Below are 22,232 nucleotides of genomic sequence, written 5' to 3'. Positions count from 1 at the left end.
TTTTTTTTTTTTTGTTTCATCAATCAGTAATGGGTGAAAAATATCCAACCGCTGGGATGCCTGTGTACACAAACACACACACAGCTGACAATCAAAAATGCAAAGATTGATTGCTGTTTTACAAGAATCACAACAATGTCCATGACTATGAGCTTAAAGTCAATAATGTCAGCATACAATATTGTGTCCTGTGCAAAGTTCAGACTTCGAAGCTCCAGTGATAAAATGGGAAATAGCATTAAAAATTCGAGGGGAAAAAAAGAAATCAGATTTAAATGTTGAATGGTTAGTAATAACTAGTATGTTATTGTACTTTACTGTTGTTTCCTTACTGTGGAATAAAAAAGGTCATTTAATTCTAAAAGAGACACGAGCTAGAATCCTGGTCCGAATTTTTGGCAATTTGAAACCATAAATAAGAGGATTCATAATTGGCGGTATGATAAGAAATTCAATTGCAACAAAATTTTGAAGGCTTTGAGATAAATATTTTGAGCCAAATCTCATGCTCATAACATCAAAAAGAATAGCCACTAGAAAAATGAATAAAGAGAGTAAGTGTGGCACGCAGGTTTGCATGAATTTTGACCTATTTTCTATGGAATGTATACACATTTTAATCAGGGAAATGTAAGACCAAACTATAAAAACTCCATGAAATACATAAATGATTATCGTCATGTATGCAACTATGTTGTTAACAGTAGTTTCTGCTGGGTAACAAGCAAGTTTAACAATAATCCAGTTTACACAAAACAGTCTGGCAATGCATGAGCTGCATAATTTTAATCTAGACGTCAGAAAAATATTTAAGGCTATAATACAGAAAGGTGTCAACCAAGAGAAGCACACAAATTTGATGAGACTTTGCTTGGACATGACAGCGTGATATTCCAGTGGTCGGCATATGGCGACATATCTGTCATATGCCATTACTGCAAGAATAAACAGATCACTGCATGCAAAAGAGTACATTACTAAAGCCTGAAGAAGACAACCAGAATAAGAGATAACGTGAACAGGAGAGAGAAGATCCCAGAGAAATTTGGGGTAGAAACCTACTGTCCCGTAAAGTCCATTCATGCAGAGCGTGCACAACAGAATATACATTGGTTCATGGAGGCTTTTATCCAAGATGATGGTCACAATAAGACAAATATTTACCAGCCAAATTACACAATAGCACAGCAAAGTGAGAGAGAAGAGAGTAAACTGGTGGTTCTTCGCTTCGTTTAAACCTGAGAGAAAAAACATTGTTATCAAAGAAGCATTACACATCATGGTTTAAAAGTGTGTGGTACCTCAGTCACAAACAGCGTCTGGTCTCTCATCCCACTGTCATTAATATCCTGTCTGACTGAAGCGAAACATGAGCTGGGATTCCAAATCAGCCAATTAACGCCCAGAGAGAGGGCACCTGTTTTTTCAACATGCTACACTTAACTTGTAGTAACTGAAGCCTGAGTATCACATAAAATAAACAACATACAACATTAACAACAACTTCAAAATTGTTAAATCTATTTTGACCCACATTTCCACATTTAGACACATTGTGCATTTTACTTTTCTTTTGTTTATGTCGCTGTTCAAGAGTTCACTTCTTGTGTCACTGTGCATGATTCCACCTTTCCTTTTAGTATAAACTAAATTCAACAACTTGTTGCATTTTTTATTTTTTATTTTTTTGGATAAGCTGTCTGAGGAACTTAAATCAATGTCTTAAGACTTATAATGCATCAGCTATAAGTTAGCTGTGTGGATGAGTCAAAAACCACCATATCGGTATGAAGTGGATCATTTGCAATGACTTTATTCATGTTAGTTATTATTATTCCTTACACTGTTATTTACACCTACTCAACAATCTTCACTACTAATTTCAATTATGACACGCATACAGGATCTACACATGTAAATGTTATTGGAGTAAAAGTATGCCAGATAACAGTGTGGTTTAAAAATACACTATATAATCATATCCAACAACAGTTGAATCACTTAAGCAAAAGTATATCAAATAATGAGGAAATTGAGATCATCCCTAACATTTTTTAAATGTTATTTAATCACTGCATTTTCTTTTTCTTTTTACAATAAAAACAAAACATATATGTCTTTAACTTATTGCAGATCTTTTTCTTGTCTGCACAGATTTATCATGTGTTATCCCAAAAGTTGTTTTTTTTTTTTTTTGTTTCATCAATCAGTAATGGGTGAAAAATATCCAACCGCTGGGATGCCTGTGTACACAAACACACACACAGCTGACAATCCAAAATGCAAAGATTGATTGCTGTTTTACAAGAATCACAACAATGTCCATGACTATGAGCTTAAAGTCAATAATGTCAGCATACAATATTGTGTCCTGTGCAAAGTTCAGACTTCGAAGCTCCAGTGATAAGATGGGAAATAGCATTAAAATTGGAGGGGAAAAAAAGAAATCAGATTTAAATGTTCAATGGTTAGTAATAACTAGTATGTTATTGTACTTTACTGTTGTTTCCTTACTGTGGAATATAAACGTCATTTAATTCTAAAAGAAACATGAGCTAGAATCCTGGTCCGAATTTTTGGCAATTTGAAACCATAAATAAGAGGATTCATTATTGGTGGTATGATAAGAAATTCAATTGCAACAAAATTTTGAAGGTTTTGAGATAAATATTTTAAGCCAAATCTCATGCTCATAATATCAAAAAGAATAGCCACTAGAAAAATGAATAAAGAGAGTAAGTGTGGCACGCAGGTTTGCATGAATTTTGACCTATTTTCTATGGAATGTATACACATTTTAATCAGGGAAATGTAAGACCAAACTATAAAAAGTCCATGAAATACATAAATGATTATAGTCATGGATGCAACTATGTTGTTAACAATAGTTTCTGCTGGGTAACAAGCAAGTTGAACAATAATCCAGTTTACACAAAACAGTCTGGCAATGCATGGGCTGCATAATTTTAATCTAGACGTCAGAAAAATATTTAAGGCTATAATACAGAAAGGTGTCAACCAAGAGAAGCACACAAATTTGATGAGACTTTGCTTGGACATGACAGCGTGATATTCCAGTGGTCGGCATATGGCGACATATCTGTCATATGCCATTACTGCAAGAATAGACAGATCACTGCATGCAAAAGAGTACATTACTAAAGCCTGAAGAAGACAACCAGAATAAGAGATAACGTGAACAGGAGAGAGAAGATCCCAGAGAAATTTGGGGTAGAAACCTACTGTCCCGTAAAGTCCATTCATGCAGAGCGTGCACAACAGAATATACATTGGTTCATGGAGGCTTTTATCCAAGATGATGGTCACAATAAGACAAATATTTACCAGCCAAATTACACAATAGCACAGCAAAGTGAGAGAGAAGAGAGTAAACTGGTGGTTCTTCGCTTCGTTTAAACCTGAGAGAAAAAACATTGTTATCAAAGAAGCATTACACATCATGGTTTAAAAGTGTGTGGTACCTCAGTCACAAACAGCGTCTGGTCTCTCATCCCACTGTCATTAATATCCTGTCTGACTGAAGCGAAACATGAGCTGGGATTCCAAATCAGCCAATTAACGCCCAGAGAGAGGGCACCTGTTTTTTCAACATGCTACACTTAACTTGTAGTAACTGAAGCCTGAGTATATAAGTATCTAAAATAATAAGGAAATTGAGATCATCCCTAACATTTTTTAAATGTTATTTAATCACTGCATTTTCTTTTTCTTTTTACAATAAAAAGAAAAAATATATGTCTTTAACTTATTGCAGATCTTTTTTTTGTTTGCACAGATTTATCATGTGTTAGCCCAAAAGTTGCTTTTTCATCAATCAGTAATGGGTGAAAAATATCCAACCATCTTTTATTTCATGACAACATAAAGTGGGACAAACAAAGTGGGAAGTTTCCTGAAACTGATTACTGAGGATAGATACCTTAATATGAGCCTGTGCAAAGCCGTGGACACGAACATGCTTGTAAGGTTGTTGTACAGTAGAAGAAGAAGCTGTCGTACAGAGAGCTCACTCACACTCACACTCAGACCTACAGACAATTTAGAGTCACCAGTTAACCCAAACATGATGTGTTTCCCGGCTCCAGGCCGGGAACCAAGCTTTCCATTCACCCCAGAGACAGTACAAGAGATGGTTTGACAAGCAAGGAAAAATCCACAATCAGATCCTGCCGTTAGTTTCCTGCCTTTGATATGGCCCTGAGCCAAATGACAGACAGGGATTTCCAAACCAATAAATGATGCAAGAAAGTTATGAGTAAGAAATATGCAATTTGAATTATTCCTGATAAAATGATATAAATGAAGTTAGATTACAAAGGATAGCGTCTCAGTTATATTACCCATTTAAACACAGAAAGGTTTAAGTCTCACCGCTCCTTCCTCATGCTGTCTGTGTGCGGTGATTGGCAAAAAAGTTCAGTTTGCACACTATCATGCAGTTTTGAGCTTCTTTTGGCACTAATTGAAAGCATGGATACGATATCAATGCATTATTCATCGTGATTAAGTCAATGGGATCAATTTTGTGTTTTTCTAAGACCGGATACTTATGAACATGTCTGGAGGATTTTTAGCACTGGCAGCTTATACACTCTCAAAGCACTTAATTAAGATTGGGATATGGTAGGGCCTTCGTTTGTGCTCAAAACAGCCTCAAGTCTTATAGTATGGATTTCAAGATGTTGGATACTTTCCTTTAAAAGTCCATGTTGACATGATGAAGCATCATATTGCTTCTGCAGACTTGTCAGTGAAGATTGTTCATGCTGGAAGTACATATTAGACCATGGTGATTTGTGGATACAAGTTATGCACATGATGAGCAGCAATGATCAGATCAAAGTGCACCGAGAAAACATTCCCCACCACCATTCATCACCATTACCAATATACTTCAGCCTTCGGATGGATTTCCATTAAATCACTGATGGGCAGGAGATGCCAACATCTCATTCACATCACATTCAACATCAACAGTAGACATTTTAATTTTTGTTTTGTATTTATGACACATTACTGTACTTGTTGAAGTGTTGATATTCCCTTCAGCATCTGCTTAGCGTTAGTACTGAGCATTTGTTTTGTGGTAGTAGAAGTAGTTGAAGTGGTAGTTTGTTGAGGAATCCAGCCATAGTCAATGTGTTGCCTGAAGTATATTCATGTCAACATGCTGCCAGTTTAGAGAAGCAGCAGGAAGAACGGGGATGAAAGCTGAGAGTTCTGCTGCTGTGCGCAAAGACAATTAGAGCCACCGTATTTCAGACACGATTCCATGAGAGGCAGTCCAATAATTCCTTAAATGTTCGCTTCCTGCAGCGCTGTAACTTCATTTGGAGACAAAGTGAACCTCAGCATTTTCCAATATACTCAGTGGGTGCACTTATGCAGTTAAAAATCATGTAGTGCCAAAGAAAAGGTGTCATTTTGAAACGAAGATATGCTGACAGAGAGCTGTGCCCCTCGCTGCTTCACCTAACTATCACAGGAGATACTCTGACTATGCATGTTTGCCTCGAATAACCACATGAATGAAATCGCAATATAATAATGAACACTTAGGGCAGCACAATTCTGTTTGACTCCCCCTGTGCTAGTGTGGGGTTCCTCCAGGTCCAAGACATGCATGTTTAGGTTGATTGGTGACTCTAAATTGCCTGTAGGTCCTAGTTTGAGTGGTTGTTGGTCTCTGTCCGTCTCTGTATGTTGGCCTTGTGAGCGTATAAGAAGGTTGACATAAGCATTTAAACTAATGAAAATGCTGCGCAAAGCAACTCAATGTCTCCATGTTCAGGACACAACCAGTGTCATTGTCCCTTGACTTTTTTGACAAAGTCACAAATAAAATATAGTGTCCATAGTGTTTCATCATGATGGAAGGACATGCACTGTATTGAAAATGTGCTGCTCTCTGATGTACGTTTTGGATAAAAATGTCCTGTGGCATGGCGTAATAACATACAGTAAAGAAGTTGTTGGGAAGGCAGGCCTAACTTGTCACAATATGAATTGACTGTTGGCTTGGTCTGTTCCTGGACTTTCCAAACATAAAAAAGCTGGTGGCAAAACTTTTTCATAGAGACCAAACAGCTTGAGGTTCTTGAGGTCAGAAATCCAACGCCATGAATTTACAAGGGAGTGCAGATATACAGGTAACACTGTATACATGAAGAAGGACTCACTTAAACAATATGATATTTTTAGTCTCAAGTGTTAGATGTGAATTATTATCAGCGATACCATTTTTAAATAAATTTCAAATCTTTACTTAACCCTGGACTTGGTATATCAGCCCAATAGTAACAGCTATAGGGCAGCACGGCGGCGTAGTGGTTAGCGTTGTCGCGTAGGTTTCCTCCCACCGTCCAAAGACATGCATGTCAAGGTTAACCGCTTATTCTAAATTGACCGTAGGTGTGAATGCGAGCGGGAGTGGTCGTTTGTCTGATTGTATTTGCGTGTTGGCGACCTGTCCAGGGTGTACCCCGCCCCACGCCCGATGTGAGCTGGGATTGGCTCCATCAGCCCCGCGACCCGGAAAACGGAAGAAGCATTTGAAGATGAGTGAGTGAGTGAGTGAGTAACATCTATAGACTCTTGTGTACTAATCTGAGTTACTCAGGGGGATCAAAAGAAAACCAAACGGTTATGAGGCCATGTGATGCAATCCTTTGCTCGGTCTGCAGTACACTTATGAAAACAACCATCCATACACACATACACTTGAGTGATGCAAGGTCAATATAATGACTTTTATTAGTCCCTCAGCCCTGGACACTAATGTCCACACCTGCTCCTGACATCCCATGTGTATATTTTGGACCTGATGAATTATTGCCCCTTCACATTAGCCAGAAATAAGTGTTTGTGAAGGTATGTGTCTGTTTTATCTGTTTTACAGCTGCATGGCACGGTTGTTCTAGACAAACTTCCCCTCGGAGACATTGGAGTTATTCTTACTTTTCCTTAAAAATAAATGTATAAAATGTAGTTATATTGGATTAATACGCATTAGACTCCACTCCACCTGTGTAATGTTTGATGATGTCACATCCATAATGAGACCCCATGGGGTTCGCCTTTGTTTTCCAAATGCTATAAACATAACCAACAGTTAAGTTGGAAATGGTCAACAGGTCATTATCGCTGCCGTCTCTCGAGAGCAATTAAACACACTTTGCTACCCTGGAGGTCCATCCTGGGTAACCAAACATAGCACAGCAAATGTGTTTTTCTGTTTAGCAAGCTGTCAAAATAAGGAACAATAAACATTAATAAATCATACAAGAAAATCCAATCGCAATGATTTGGTGTTTGCAGTTGTAATGTTATATTCCCGCTGCAGTTTTAAGGAGGGATTTGGCAGTTAAGGGCCCATGTAGGCAGGAAGTGTCGTATCAGGTCAAGGTTAAGATTAAACAAGTCCTCTTTGTTTCGGGGACAGTATTGTTGTATCCCTGCCAACATGGAAGTCCAATGCCATAATAAAACAATTCTAACACCTCTGTTAAGTTACCCTCTGCAGGATGAATCAAAATCTGACCTGTTGATGGAGCTATATCATGAAACATAAGTATGACGAAATTATGTAGAATACTAAAAACATTTCTTCCATATATTGTCATGGGTTTGGTTGCACTGTCGGGGTTTGAGTTTCTCTGTCATGTTTAGAGTTCATTCTGATTTGAGTCTCACAGTTCTGTCACGTTTCAAGTTCTGTCTAGTGTGTTCGGTTTGTGTTGTCACTTCCTGTTTTATATTGAAGTCGTGGTTCTACCGTGCTGACCGTTGCTTTACTTCCTGATTGCCTTCCCTGCCCTAATGTGGTTCACCTGTGTCTTGTCTAGTCACTGTATTTAAGTCCTGCTTTGTGGTTAGTCCTGGTCAGACCCTTGTCCCTTGATCACACGTTGGCTCTTTGTCTGTCTCTCTGCTTGTGGTCTTTGCTTGCCTACCTGTTGTCCCCCACATCTCAGTTCTTTTGTAGTTTTTTTTTTTTTTTTTTGCAATTTAATTCTCACCCTTCACACCTACCTGGTTCTTGTGGCTCCTGCATTTGGGTCCTCATTTCTGCACCCCCACACCCAACTGTGACATATATCATGGAAACTTTTCACGTTGAAATACAATTTTTTTTTTTCTGGTGGAACTAAAATTTTTCTGACAATCATCTGCCTGTTAGCTATTAAAGAGACTGAATTACCCGGCAGGAATTGGAGTGGGGAGTTAATTATTGGCAAGAGAGCAGAGTGTGAGAGTGTCCGGGCAGAAATCAGCAAAGGAAGTCGCATAGAGATAAGCAAGAAGCAAGATAAGAGAATGAGTTTTTAGAAGATACAATAGGCTTAAAGCAGGAGAACAAACCAAGCAACTGAGAGTGAAGAAAGCAGAGGCTGGACAAAGTGATCAACAGGTCAGAAAGAGAAGACTGAAAACAGCGACAAAAAACACCACCATGACATACCGGCTATTTGAGGGGAAAGAACATGCTTCCATATATCAAAAGTATCGCTTTCCAGCTCCAGATGAGGTCAAGAATATTATTCTGCAATATCTAGATGAAAAGGTAAAGTGTGCACTATACACTGTTATCGTTGTGCATATTGTGTATTCACTAATGCATTTGCAGTAAAAATAAACAAAAGAGCGTATGAGAGAAAAAAATGAGTGCATATTTGTTGACATCCTCAGAAGGGACAGCCACATGAGCTGGCTGTGGATCTGGGATGTGGAACAGGTCAGAATTCTCGGCTTCTGGCTCCACACTTCGAAGAAGTGGTGGGCATTGACATCAGTGAGTGTCAGCTGGAGGAGGCCAAAGCTGTGCAGGGATACCCAAACGTCAAATACAGGTAGGAGGAGGAAACTTTGTGTTCTTTCCAAAAGTTAGACAGGAGGATCTAACCCATTCTATTGTTTGCTGAATGTGAAGCTGGAGGCGCGGGCCTGTTAGTTTATTTAAGAGTTTAAAATGAATACCAACAGCACAACTCCAAAGTCATCCTCCCCTCCTAAGATCGGGTTAGGGTTAGGGCACAATCTACTTTGCACTGCTTATGCTGAGCTAAACTAAGCTGGAGTCTACTGGCATTACTTATATAGTCAGCGGGAGATGTGTGTAATCACTATGTTTTCAAATAACTCTCTGGCAAGAAAGCGAATACGTTTTACTCTCATAATGTCAGTCCCCAAATGATTTCCCAAATAACCGTATGCATGACCGTATACGATGCCCAATACATCGATGACACCGCACTTTTCTCGTTACCTATTCTTCATTGTTGTAGCACTCTTTCAACTGTTTTCACATCAGTTAAAAGGGTTTGGTGGATGTTTGAATAAAGAGAGATAAGCAGTACCAACCAGTTTCTCATGACCTTTAACCTTTCAAGAGGACACTTGGGTGGAGAGTGGGGCAGAATGTTGATATAGCTACTGGTGCTGGTCTGATGAGTGAAATATGTTTTGGGGTTGTGCTCTCTCTCTGCCCGCTGTTTGGCTGTACAGGGGTTATCTGTCCGTTGCTCTCACAGGAAGGGGACAGCGGAGGAGCTTCCTTTTGCAGATGGCTCTGTTGATCTTTTGGCAGCGGCGTCAGCAGCACACTGGTTTGATCAGTCGAGATTTCTGGCTGAGGCAAGTCGGGTGCTGAAACCCCGGGGCTGTATAGCTCTAGTGGGCTACGCTACTTATACCAGCTTTTACTACCAGAACTGTGGAGAACAACTCCGCCACATCTATGAGGAGGTGGGTGTAACAACTGACTTTGCATGGATATAACAATCCTCTTCAGGGTTTTAAGGATTAGTTTGAGATTTTTGTGAAATTGCACACATTTACTTTCTTTCTGAATATGAATTATAACATGGTTACATATTTAAAGGCTGGTAGAAGGAAGAATCAGGTATTCTGGCTCTGTCAGGTGTTCAAAAACAACAATTACCACCTATGAACATGTCTTGTTTACCATAAGCATCAACATATAATAAGTAGAACAAATTCATGTGTTTAAAATTAGGAGCTAATGCTAACACACGTTCATGAGGCTCATTTCAGCCTAGTGTCAGGCTGATTAATAAACATATGTATTGCAGACCCTTAACCTTAAGGTTTGCATATATACTGTACCAAAACCAAACTTCCTTTTAAATCGAGCAATTAAACTTGAACAAAATATCAACCAAAGGAGAATGGAATGGAGATCTAGGCCGAATAGAACAAAAGATAAGAAAATCACTGGGCCAGCCATCACAGCCAGCTATCATCCTCTAACCTATCAAAAAGGGGAAAAGAAAAAAAAAAATCTAATCCTAACAAAGCAAAGGAAACTGAAACTTGGGCTATCTGTGATGTCCACCACCCCCCTCTCTCTCTGTCATTTTATATCGCTTATCCGGGAATCAAAACCACAAGCTTCTTGCTGTGAGGCAACAGCACTAATCACTATGCCGCTAACCCAAACTAAAATAACAAAATAAACACTAGCACTGAAAAACATACGGGGAAAATGAAAACAAGGGGAAACAAGAGGAACTTACTCCTTGCAGATGTGAGCTGGGCAGCGGCCCGAGAGAAAGTGAGGCCATCACTGAATCTTACTCAAAAAAACCCCGACTCCTTCTGTCATGACAATTGTCAATATGCACGAACATTTCCTTCGGGATGACCATAAAGTTGAAAGTGAAGTTAAAATGTATGCCTAACTCTTCTATTATGTTCACTTCCAGGTTAAGCAGCTGCTGAGGCCGCACAGCAGCAGAGCAGTAGACCTGTGTGACAGTAAGCTGAGCGAGCTGTACTCTGCCATACCTTTTCCAGATAAAGAGAGGTAAACAGCACACAGCTAAACACGCCTATGTCCTGACTAAAGCAGTACCACTGCCTGTAGTCCATACAAGATAGTTACACTATCCCCTTTGCTAACGTTATTCTTTGAAATACTGATTCTCTTATTGTCACTGTTTTATTTTCACCATTTTTACGTCTAACTGAACATCAGCACTTTGTGTCGACACAACAGGATCGAGAGTATTCGAGTGAAGTCTTTGATCAAAGTCAGGCACCTGGTGGGATTCATTGAGTCCTGGTCCATGTTCCAGGCCTATAGGAAGACAGACCATCAGGCTGCTCATGACCTGCTGCTCAACACTCAAAGGAGGTAGCCTACCTCCACAGAAAAAACACACCACCATATTCAGACATATTGAACACATAATCGTGTGGGTCTGCCTTCATTGATGCTTTTATGGAAGATTAACTGTTCAAGCGTCTTTTTGTCTTTTTTGAGTTGGCTTTAATGCATGGTGAATGAATAAATCGGTGTCTGCACTGCTCCACAGGTGTCTGGAGGAGATGGGGGTCACATGTCCTGACACCGAGATAGAGTGGGAGCTGGAGTATTACTGTGTATTGGCATCAAAACCACAATGATCCTAACTATCAATACAGCATATGTTTTTAGAGGGACCAACACTTTTGAGTATGGTAATAAATGGGAAGTTGGCGTTCATGTCATGAAGCTGAAAACATTAAAATTTATATAATTATGCACCTGGTAAATGTAGATATACGTATTTGTTAGAAGTAAGATGAACCTGTGTGTGTAGTTATCTTTAAAAAAATCATCTACTCTAATAACTTCATATCCTGCCTATATTTGATATTACTGGGTGGGTTTCACTTTGCATTAAAACAATTTCTCAAAATATTTCTCAGCCCACAGATGATCCCTTTCTGGCTTAAATGCACACAGAGAGTTTATGTAACTCTGAAACATCATTTCTTCTGAAATTTAACATGCCTTTCACTGTTGTTGCACAGAAGGGGAGCTTAAATGCTTTGGGATAAATGAGATGTTTAGTTTAGTTTTTTTTTTTTTTTTTGAGCCAAGCTCTCAGAAACATGGCGTGGTTGGTGGCCTATTTATTTGTTATAGGTGCTGTCTTTACTCTGTCTTATGTCTCAGCATGCTGAGGGCAGCTTGGTGCTTTTGACACTTCGCACTGCTTGTGCAGCGGGAATAAAGCTAAAGTACTCAGTTCTTACTACATGTAGAAATTGGGGAAAAAAAAGAAAAGTATTAATTAATTTCAATAACTAAAACTCAGCCATTCAAAGAAATGCAATACTTCATTGGCAGGTTTTAAAAGACTATAATAAACGTAGCAAATGCTCTTTATTGCTAAATGAACCCAACATTATTTAAAATACAAAATAATTTAGCAAAAAAATTGATCTGAAGAGTCAATATGATACTCCAAAAATATGAAAGTCACCAACAGATCAGTTTTGTTTAGATTTTACCTTTAGCTGTTTGCCTGATATAATAGAAAGAAGCATTTAATGTTTGACTCTTACATAGTCAAATGTTACTATGTAAAAGTTTAAGTAGGTTAACCTACAGGCAGGAAGACTTGCCCATGTAATGTATTAATAGTGATCATACTCAAAACCAGTTTATTTTCTATTTGATTTTCAACACAATGAGCTTTGAAACTGAAATGAAGCCGATTGAAACTGACTACTCCAGTAAAAAATGTGTGATATTTTGGGATTGGAGCATATTTCATTTATCCAGAGGAGTATGCTCTGCTGAGCAACACATCTTGAGATGTCGATCACAAACAACCTCCAGTTAATGAGTACCATGAAATCACGGAGTATGAGAAACTATCTGAGGGATTCCAACACAGGAAATGTTAAATGCCTCACATGCCTTGTTGCTTCCCCCCCACCACCATGCTCACCAGGGGGGTTTCATTGGTTCTGACAGACACACATGCTATCAAGTGACCCCGTACTTTTGGGCCTTTTTTTGTTACACCTGGATTTCTATATATTGTAATAATTATTAAATAAATTAAATTTAGCTTTTTTTGCACTGCTACACATGAAGGAGAGTTGTACATCAAAAAGATATAAAATAGATTTTTTTTTGTGCTGTCCCTTTAAACACCCTCATTGTCAAACACACCACATACCAGGGGAAGCAATGAGCCCTCCCAGTTCCCAGGAACACCTCTATTTGCCTCTTGTGTGTGTTATTGTGTATGTGTCTGACTGCTGGAAGAAAGGAGTATACAGGTCCCTCAGTGTGGGTGCTTGCTCCTTTTATCTTGTTACCCACATGAGGATAGAGTTCAGTAATCTCTTTATGAAACTTATGATAGCTCTGTTCACTGAGGCATCAGCTGGAAATGGCTTTCCGCCTGTTTGAAGGCAAGGAGCATGCTGCTTCCTACTGGAGGTACAGGATCTCTCCATCTCATCATCTCATACAACAAGTGCTAGACTTCATGGAAAAAAAAGTAAGTTGGTGGCCTCTGTGTTATTAACAAATGCTGAAATTCTTTCTTTCATTGTTAGTAACAATATGATTTGTTGTCAGAAAGTCCATTCCTTCGAGCTGGCAGTGGACGTGGGTTGTGGCTCAGGACAGGGCACCTTGCTACTGGCCAAGCACTTTGCTTCAGTGGTGGGCACAGATGTAAGTCCTGCCCAGCTGGAAGTGGCTTTGGAGCATGCCAAAAAGCCAAACATCACTTATAAGTAAGCATGGATTTCGGTTTGCAACAGCAAATACTCGAAAAGCAAATAGACTGCAGTCAGGCTCCTTGTTCACTTAAGACTACAGTGAGTGAGAAATAAAAAACAGATAAACAAACAAAAAAAACAAACAAACAAAAAAAAGCCCAACAAAAAACATTATAACTGGGAATCTGCTAAGCTCCTTTGTTGAGTTTTGGCCAAAGTGAGGACAATGTCCCTCTTTTGTCGGGTGAGGCCCTGCTGTGAGGCCCACACTACAGAATGAGTGCACTGTGAACAGGATAAGCTGATCCTCATTTGTTGTTTGGCTATAAAACATCAAGAAAATATATAAAAAATGTTACACCACTGACACTATGGTTACCTCACCCGGTGTAAAAACATCTCATTTATTTCTAAGAATCCATGTTCCTGTCAACCAACCATACTATTAATTATAAAAGTTTTGTTGTTGCCTCCCTCATTAAATTTCAGCATTTATCAGTTTATCATGAGTGCAGAGCACAGTTGGAATAGAAGCAACAAGCAACAAAGTTCACATCAGTCAGGATTTTCACAGTTGATGACCCAGAGGATATGGAAAATACAAGTGCAATGAGTTCAACTGTCCTCCGTCACCACCATACACAATGTATCCTTCTGGTCCAAATTCCTCTTCACCGAGTAAATTCAGACGTCTGATTTGGTCAATGATCTGTTGCTTTCCAGACAGTGTGTGGCTGAGGAGCTGCCGTTTGCTGACAGCTCAGTGGACCTGGTGACAGCCATGTCTGCATTCCACTGGTTTGACAGGCAACGCTTTCTCCAAGAGGCCCACAGGGTCCTGAGGCCCCGTGGCTGCTTAGCTCTGCTCAACTACACCATGAACATGGAGCTCAGCTACCCCGACTGCTGCTCACACACCCTGAACCAAGTCTGCAAAGAGGTACTTACCGAGGTCATTGTCAGCCACTGAAATTACCGGCAGGGATCAATCTTGCTGACACATGTACTAACTAGAGAAACATTGTCTGACATGGACAAGGCAGATATGGTCCTCCACCTGGGGATAAACACCATTTACAACTGTTTGTCACATACTGTTCATATGATTACATGTTCTATAAAAACAGAGAACTGCACTGCCCATCTGCCAGAGGCCTGCAAATACAAGCTTTTATTCAGATTTAAGATAAGCCTGTAAATTTCTTACTATTTTAAAATCTCCTGTATGACCAACATATAGCGTTCGTGATAATCTAGGCATGAAACAAAATATATATCTTTTTCACACTGAGAAAATAGATAATATAAACTAATCACAGTCTCATGATTAACGGTACAACTAGTCTCCCTTTAAAATCAGACAAATATTGGAAGTCCTTCTGGCTTTTGGTGGTGTGTACAAAAGAATCAGCATCACGCACACGGTACCATACATTTAAAGGGAGACTCCATCATCATCATCATCATCATCCTCCATATCCTGTACCTAAAGTGCATTTTTTGGGTGAAAGGAGTCATGACTTTGACTCAAAATGAGCAACACAATCATCTCTTCACACTTGGGAATACACTTATACCAGCATGTGGAGATGCAGTATGCTGTAAAAAATATCTACCAACTTGGAGCTAGGTTCTTTAAAAGATCATTGAATAAAAGCCAATCTATTACTGACTAAAACGCGTTCATGCTACCAATGATGCCGTTATGGAGCTGATGGAAGAAATTAATCTAGTGGCTGTCTCTCTCGTGTGTGGTCAGTTTTATGCAGCATTACAGCCATATCGCAGTCCTCATCTTGGTCCCAGCTCTATTGAGTTATACAGGGGGACATATGAATCCCTCCCGTATCCTGAAAAGGAGTGGTGAGTGTTATATTTTGTTAATTCTGCTTTTGTGCATGGATGAAACACAAATACATGTTATTTTCTTCTGTAAAGTTATTTGATGAATGTTTAGGTCTCCAGATGTAAGGCAAAGGCAAAGTAAAGTTAATTATCATTTGGAAAACAGAGCTAAATTGGGTTTTTCCTAGCTCAATGCGTAGTATCAAATTATGCATAAATATACCAACACTATTTTACCTTGAGAACACAAAGATTTTAGCTACTTTTGGAAAAAACTTGGATTTCAATTTTGTTTGTGCTGACATATATCAAAGCCACAAATCTCTGAGCACTGTGTATTTGAGCTAATATTTAAAGATGTATGTCTTCTTCCCTTTTGTCCTATTAAAAGAAAAGTGCCATTCATTGGGATTTATTTTTGTAAGTATTCACTTTTGAAGGCAAGAGTGTGTGTGGGTAAGAAGATCCATGCCTCTGTCCAGCTACATGGGAATGGTGGAGTCTTTCTCCAGTTATCAGGCTCTGCTGAGAGATGACCCACAGAGGGCCGCCAATCTGTCCCAGGACATCGGCCAAAGGTAAGTCCCTCATGTTCAGAGCACAGTATAAATATATATTAACATCCATGTGAGTCACAGCAGGCATGTGAAAAACTAGACCTCAAGTGGTTCTCCAGTACCTGACCTTTTGGCCTGAAAGAAGATAAATCAAATCAAAATTTATCTATATAGTGCCAAATCATAACAAAGTTAATGCGCTTTATATATGGAGCAGGTCTCGACCAAATTCTTTATACATTTATTTAAAGGGACCCAACAGATCCCCCCAGGAGCAAGTACTTGGTGACAGTGGCAAGATAGATGTCTTTCTGCACACTTTTTCCCCCAGTTCTTATTATAGATTGGTTGGTTGTTTAATTATTTATTTATTGTATGTTTGTTGTTGTTCAGTGGCAGTTTTCTTTGCTGTTGTCTCTGTAGCGTCTAATAAATGAAGTATTTAAACTTCTGCAAAATGTTATAGATAATAAATATGTAATTGATTTCATTGATTATACATGCAACTTTATTTTTCTGTAAATAGTTAAGGGAGGGGTGCCCTTTTACTCTGCTCCCCAACATGTCTGTGCATGGCCTTGCGCAATGCCAAAGTAAAACTAAAGAAGCTTGTTGATTGCATTTGAGCAAGTGCAATGGACTGATGAAAGAAATGAATTAATGTTAATATGAAACAAAATCCAACATGGTGGGGCGTGTAACAGCGACAGCATGTTGTCCACCGCTCCTCTCTCCAGGCTGATGTCCACTATGAAGGTCAGCTCTGCAGATACAGAGGTGGAGGTGGCTGTGAAGTATTTCTACCTACTGGCCTGCAAACCAGAGGACGCCTGACTCCTGCCAACATTCACAGAAACCTGCACTGTGGGTTCTGCCGTCGTATGCCATTTATGTACAAACAACAGCTGGACGTTTAGGTGTTGGAGAATTCCACAGGAACACAGGCTGCAGCGATGTTCATTTCCTCTTTAATATCTTCCTGTAGTGGTCGTCCTTTTATTCACGGTTACCCCGTATATTTGGATTATATTATTCATGTAGATGGGAAGTGTTTGCGTGAAGATTTTAGGTGAATACTGTATGACACTTTACGATTTAAAATGATATCTTATGTCTAATTAGTCTTTTTCAAATATCTTAGCCGTTTGACCTCATGTAATATATAAGGAGTGTTTGATTTACAAAATACCACTAGAGGGAAGCATTTGATCAAAAGTCAAATCTTAATGTGACCAGCCTCGCAGATGGAATTTCACGCAGTCAGTCACTATTATATTTACCACATAAAAAAAGACATTATGCAATATGTATTTGGGATGATGTCATGCTATGTATTGTGTCACTATACAAGATTCCCACTTTTTTAATTTATCCTGCAAAGTGACTGCGATGGAGCAAAGGGGGGTTTTTTTTGGTGTCAGAACTTAGACAGCTCTTTCTTCTTCCTGCTCCAAAGCCAGAGAGAGAATGTGACTGATCGTAATCCTTAGACATAGGCATAGTTTCTTTCTGGGTCTGAAGCTAGGTCTTCACTGGCTTCACTGGTCAATCTTGGATTTTCTTCAGATTCCTCTGATGTTTGTCATGTAAAGAAAGCTGACAGGGACTCTGAGGAACATTTACACCAGATATAATTGTAATTACTTGTATCCACCTCTCTCACATTTATGTCTCCTTGTAACAGCACAGCTTTCAATATTATGCTCTTTTACAAAGAGTTTGGAAATGCCAGTGAATAAAAAATATTCATATGTCAAACCCATAAGTTCAGAAAACTCATCATCATCAGAAACACACATTCAGAGGGAGGATGGAGAAGGGAGAAACTGTCAGCCTGGCTGTAGTGCTGAGAGACCACAACTTTTAACTCCACTGTGTGTTTAGTGGAAGACACGGCGTTGAAGATACACTGCCACTCTTTGTAACATTCAGAGACAACGATGACGATGGTGCGAAGAGGGAAGGTGCACCTCATGATTCATGGTTCATTTCAATTAGGACAGACTGACTAGAGGAAGACAGTGCGGTGATGATAAGGAACAGAGGGTGTTGAGGACATGATTGGAGATATTCAAACGCTGACAGTTGAGTTAATGAAGGGGTGGAAGTGAGTCATGTTGAAATCACAGCTGAATGACAGCAGAGGGAGAGACAACTTGGAAATTTGTGGGATTACATGTGATTGGCCACAGTGTCAGGTTGCGATATGATGAAGACGAGAAGAAGACAGTGGAGCTCATAGACAGCACGACAGTATAATAGTATAATAGGTGGTATGCATAAGGAGCTCAATTTTCTGGCAAAGGTTTCACTAAACTTCCTTTCAACTAAATCTGACATTAATACCTTAGTGTTTGACCTCTCACTTTTGGCATCAGTAATCATTTCATGTGATTTGAATCCAATATTTCACCCATAGATTTATGTTTATAGCGGTCTCATATTTCTCTGCAAGATGTCAGAGAGAGGTCTGCTCTTCATTGCCTGTTTCATATAGGTTTTCTCATGGTTGGACAATGGGTCATTATAATCTTGTATATTTGTGTTTGATTTTTTTTTTTTTTTTTATTGTTTTTTTTTTTTTCCAAAGATCATCAGCAGAGATATTATTACACCTGTAGTCAATATTTGTATATACTGGTCAGTGTAACACTATACAGTTATAATGGTTTAGTGGTGAAACAGGCAAAATTAATCATTTGTTTTGAACCCTGTTACAATGAAAAGACAAACCACACTGTAGGTATTTAGACAGATTGTTATCTTTTTGTTCCTCATACGTTGCCCAAAGATAGAAGTTATCAAACAGACTCAGGTAGAGTTGTCTGCCAGTATGAAGGCTAAAGAGATGACCGTGAAGCATAATGAAGCTAGAAAAAAAGATGTCAAAGGTGCCTGATATGCCAAACCCAGCAGTTTTCTACACTCTATAAAAGATTAATTATCATGGAGTTATAGAGACAAAGGAGCACAAGTCCTGTGGAAAAGGAAGTCAGGAATGCCAGTCCGTGGACCTGGCACAGTGATCTTTATTGGTGATTTCAGAGGAAGGATGACACAGGCTGACTGTCAGATTCTGCCAAATGGACTTCTACCAAATGAACACAAAGTAGTCCCTGTCCCTCAAATAAGTTGGGTTGATTACATGTTGTGGTCAATGGTGTTGAATGTGATCAAAAATGATTCAACGTCTATGCAGCAGAGTTTTCAGAACCTGTGGGAAATGGCTGAATAGTAAATAAGTTTTGATGCAATGCGACAAAAGACAAAAGACAAAAGACAGACCTATAGGTACAATAAGGTAACAGGAGAAACACTTCAGATACACAAATACCTCCTCTTCACCCTGTGGGCCCACCACCTGTAGATGTCTGTCTTACACTCCTACCTTCAACTCCCACCTCCAGCGAAGCTATTCTGGCATCCCTGTGGAAGTTGGGGACATTGAACCTGACCAAAGCTTCTATTGCTATAGCTGCCGCAGGGAGCTGTGCCCTCAAGGTTTAAGGTACCTCAAGGGGCGGTAACCCTTGGACACTGTGGTGCACACCGGTGGTCAGGTAAGCTGTCCGACTGAAGAAGGAGGCCTTCCGGGGTATGTTAGCCAGGAGACTCCTGAGGCAGTTGCAATTTACTGACAGGCCCGAACGGCTGCAATCTGGGAGGGACTCGGAGTAGAGCCGCTGCTCCTTCGTGTGGAAAGGAGCCAGTTCAAGAGGTTCGGGCATCTGATAAGGATGCCACTGGGACGCCTCCCAAGGAAGGTGTTCTTGTCATGTCCAGCTGGGAGGAGGCCACGGGGCAGGCCGAGGACCAGGTGGGGAGATTATATCTCCACACTGGCCTGGGAGCGCCTTCGGATCCCCCAGTCTGAGCTGGCCAATGTAGCCGAGGAAAGGGAAGTTTGGGGTTGTATGATGGAGCTGCTGCCTCCACGACCCAGCCCCACATAAGCAGATGAATGAATGAATGAATGAAATTTCCTCCAAGATCATATACTTGAATGGATCAGTGTGGGTTGCTCTACTCGATGCAAAAAGAAAGAAAGAAACTCATCGCATGACTCAGTGGATAAAAGCTTGGGGGTTGCTGACACAGAAAGCTTTCTAAGCCTGTCAACAGCAGGAAACAATGCCTTTGCATTATTATTGCTTTTGGCATGATCTTTGTGAGAAGACAGTACCTTCTTTTCTCAGCTCTAAATTGAAAATACAAAGCATGTCTCTACAGATGGCCATTTGTTTAAAAACTTTAGCATAGTATTTCTTAATTGAGGTTGGGAAGTTTTGTCTTTGAGGTGCAGGGCTACATCCAGGTATTGCCACTGCACCACAACAAAGAACAGCCCATTAATAATTAGCCTCCCCGCCTTCTTTGAGTGGCATCCTTCTGCCTTGCAAGGATGTCTGTGTATCCAGACCAGTCACGTCATAAAAAATAATGTTTCTGCTATTGACAGACAATAAAATGAAAGCACATTACACACAGTATTATTTGCAAACATGAATAACCCTCACATGCACCCTTACTTCTACTTTAATTGTAGTTAAAGCATTTATATAACTGGCTTCTTCCATTTTATCACAGCTTGACAACATAAAAACTCCACTGAAAGAATATAGATGTATCCTTTATCCTCGCTTGACATCCACTGAATAGCAAAAGCAGAGCGAGAAGCACACGTGGCGGTGCAGAACCCTGAAGGCCGACAGCTGTCTAAACAGATAAAGATTAAAAGAATATATAGTCACTGGCTCCATGATTAATAGTCTGCTCTTTTTAAAAATCTTCATCTAAGCAGGCAGGTCAATCAAAACCATGTTATTGTTTACAGTGACATCCCCCATGGCCCAAAGTCTGTACCAGCTGAATCACAACTAAGTCCAAGTGAGCTGTAGGGTTCCAGGTTTCTTTTGGGTGAACTGCCTTTTGCAAGTGTACATGAGTGAAAGTGTGTGTATACATTTTTTCCTAAGAATTATATGAAAGCCATTTTAAAATGTTGATCTTGGTGTATTTAATTCATTATACACGAAACTGAAACTGAAACTGACTGTGAAACAATCAATCTATTTTGTCTTTTCCACATAATCACATAAGCTGAATGAAAGAATGAATGAATGAATAAAAACTTGCATTGTTGGTCATATGACCTTACACCTTGTTCTTACTATCAGACACTATAGGACACAGACAAGAGCATAAATACTGCTTTTATTCCACAAATATTGAGTTTTCTCTGGTTTATCTTGAGTTGTAAAAATGCCCTTCATTTATTTGGCAACTTTTTGTAAAGTCCATGCTATAGTAAATACACTAGACTCTATGGGAAGTCTGAGCTAGTGTGCTTCAGATATCATTGGGGGTCTTAGATCAGTGATACATGAAAATAAACAACATGACTTGTTATATTAATGTTTACCAGAAAGTGCCTGTTGAAAATTTGCACACGTTACCAGCATTTGCATGACTGACGTTGCGCTTCGGACCTGGAGACACCGGAGCCGACTGGAGCGGAACCGTTTACCCGCTGCCGTGTCTACACGGACGACAAGAACCAACGGCATTCGCTGCACTTCCGTTGCCCATGACGCCGGAGTGAAGTTGTGACAGCTGATTCTCCAGCCGGTTTAAATCCCTTCAGCCGCTCCATAAACCCTCCGCTTTTTCGGATTCACGGATTCCGCCCGGAGCTGCTGACGGCGTCTCGAACGGAGGAGGACAGCTCGATTATGTTGTAGCACGGAGCGCTAGCTCTGAGACAGCAGGTGAGAAACACCGCTCAGATAGCACTCGAGCTAATGCTGGCCAGCACTGCGAATTTGTGCGCGACCACAGATGTGATCTGTGGAGATCTAAAAGGTCACATTCGTCATTACCCTGACCCGCAGGTGCAGAGGATAAAGCGCCGAGCTGCACGGAGCTGGGACGTTGAGCCGAGCTAGCAGTGATTAGCCGCGTTAGCGGTTTGTTATTACGGTCAGTGACGAAGCTCTTAGTCAGAAAAGTGTGCAAACGAGCGTAAACCCCATAACTCGCCTCCATTCCCGCAAGAGATGCTTTCCGTGTGGGCTTTGCACTCGGTTTTGTTTATTTTCTGTTTTTAGACGTAAGTTCGTGGGCCATCTGCTGAACTCACTCCGGCCATTGAGTTAGATGAAGTGCACTGAGGTCGTGTGAGGTGTTATTCGACAACATGAGTGTGTAACCCAGATTGCCAGGACAGTTATGTTTGCTCTGTATGCAGTTTGGCCAACAGTCAGGTACTGTCAGTGACTG

The 22,232-nt window shown here is 40.0% G+C and overlaps 5 protein-coding genes across 5 annotated transcripts in view; 3 read left to right on the top strand and 2 right to left on the bottom strand.

Annotated features, from left to right (window-relative positions):
* Window positions 1-348: 348 nt before the first annotated feature.
* Window positions 349-1,281, bottom strand: LOC115062224 (olfactory receptor 4Q2-like). Its single transcript, XM_029530856.1, has one exon. The coding sequence runs from the start codon at window positions 1,279-1,281 to the stop codon at window positions 349-351; it is 933 nt and encodes a 310-aa protein (XP_029386716.1).
* Window positions 1,282-2,206: 925 nt separating this feature from the next.
* LOC115062223 (olfactory receptor 4Q2-like) lies at window positions 2,207-3,462 on the bottom strand. Its single transcript, XM_029530855.1, has 2 exons — window positions 2,563-3,462; window positions 2,207-2,320 (listed from the first exon to the last, which is right to left on the bottom strand). Exons 1-2 carry the CDS (start codon window positions 3,460-3,462, stop codon window positions 2,207-2,209), a joined length of 1,014 nt encoding a protein of 337 aa, XP_029386715.1.
* Window positions 3,463-8,467: 5,005 nt separating this feature from the next.
* Window positions 8,468-11,448, top strand: LOC115062381 (putative methyltransferase DDB_G0268948). The gene is made up of 6 exons (XM_029531030.1): window positions 8,468-8,584; window positions 8,710-8,870; window positions 9,552-9,765; window positions 10,746-10,846; window positions 11,039-11,176; window positions 11,358-11,448. The coding sequence occupies exons 1-6, from the start codon at window positions 8,474-8,476 to the stop codon at window positions 11,446-11,448; spliced, it is 816 nt and encodes a 271-aa protein (XP_029386890.1). The 5' UTR covers window positions 8,468-8,473.
* A 1,766-nt stretch (window positions 11,449-13,214) lies between these two features.
* Window positions 13,215-16,817, top strand: LOC115062347 (putative methyltransferase DDB_G0268948). Its single transcript, XM_029530999.1, has 6 exons — window positions 13,215-13,325; window positions 13,406-13,566; window positions 14,275-14,491; window positions 15,311-15,414; window positions 15,837-15,974; window positions 16,691-16,817. Exons 1-6 carry the CDS (start codon window positions 13,215-13,217, stop codon window positions 16,785-16,787), a joined length of 828 nt encoding a protein of 275 aa, XP_029386859.1. The 3' UTR covers window positions 16,788-16,817.
* A 4,660-nt stretch (window positions 16,818-21,477) lies between these two features.
* The window catches only part of ube2f (ubiquitin-conjugating enzyme E2F (putative)), a 32,261-nt gene continuing 31,506 nt past the window's right edge, over window positions 21,478-22,232 (top strand). The window contains exon 1 of the mRNA XM_029492960.1: window positions 21,478-21,721. The gene's annotated coding sequence lies outside the window, so the exon portion shown is untranslated. The remainder of the gene's footprint in view (window positions 21,722-22,232) is intronic.

The sequence above is a fragment of the Echeneis naucrates genome, chromosome 21 (assembly GCF_900963305.1).
Source record: "Echeneis naucrates chromosome 21, fEcheNa1.1, whole genome shotgun sequence".
In the NCBI taxonomy this organism is placed as follows: Eukaryota; Metazoa; Chordata; class Actinopteri; order Carangiformes; family Echeneidae; genus Echeneis; species Echeneis naucrates.
This window is presented reverse-complemented; position numbering and strand designations above follow the sequence as displayed.

Excerpts from the sequence above, each read along its gene's own strand:
- LOC115062224 (XM_029530856.1), bottom strand. The coding sequence starts at position 1,281 with ATGATGTGTAATGCTTCTTTGATAACAATGTTTTTTCTCTCAGGTTTA.
- LOC115062223 (XM_029530855.1), bottom strand. The coding sequence starts at position 3,462 with ATGATGTGTAATGCTTCTTTGATAACAATGTTTTTTCTCTCAGGTTTA. Across the intron at positions 2,321-2,562 it reads TGCCAAAAATTCGGACCAGG|ATTGTTGTGATTCTTGTAAA; the intron begins ATTCTAGCTCAT and ends ATAGTCATGGAC.
- LOC115062381 (XM_029531030.1), top strand. The coding sequence starts at position 8,474 with ATGACATACCGGCTATTTGAGGGGAAAGAACATGCTTCCATATATCAA. Across the intron at positions 10,847-11,038 it reads CCTTTTCCAGATAAAGAGAG|GATCGAGAGTATTCGAGTGA; the intron begins GTAAACAGCACA and ends TCGACACAACAG. Across the intron at positions 11,177-11,357 it reads CTGCTCAACACTCAAAGGAG|GTGTCTGGAGGAGATGGGGG; the intron begins GTAGCCTACCTC and ends ACTGCTCCACAG.
- LOC115062347 (XM_029530999.1), top strand. The coding sequence starts at position 13,215 with ATGGCTTTCCGCCTGTTTGAAGGCAAGGAGCATGCTGCTTCCTACTGG. Across the intron at positions 14,492-15,310 it reads TGAACCAAGTCTGCAAAGAG|TTTTATGCAGCATTACAGCC; the intron begins GTACTTACCGAG and ends GTGTGTGGTCAG. Across the intron at positions 15,975-16,690 it reads TCCCAGGACATCGGCCAAAG|GCTGATGTCCACTATGAAGG; the intron begins GTAAGTCCCTCA and ends TCCTCTCTCCAG.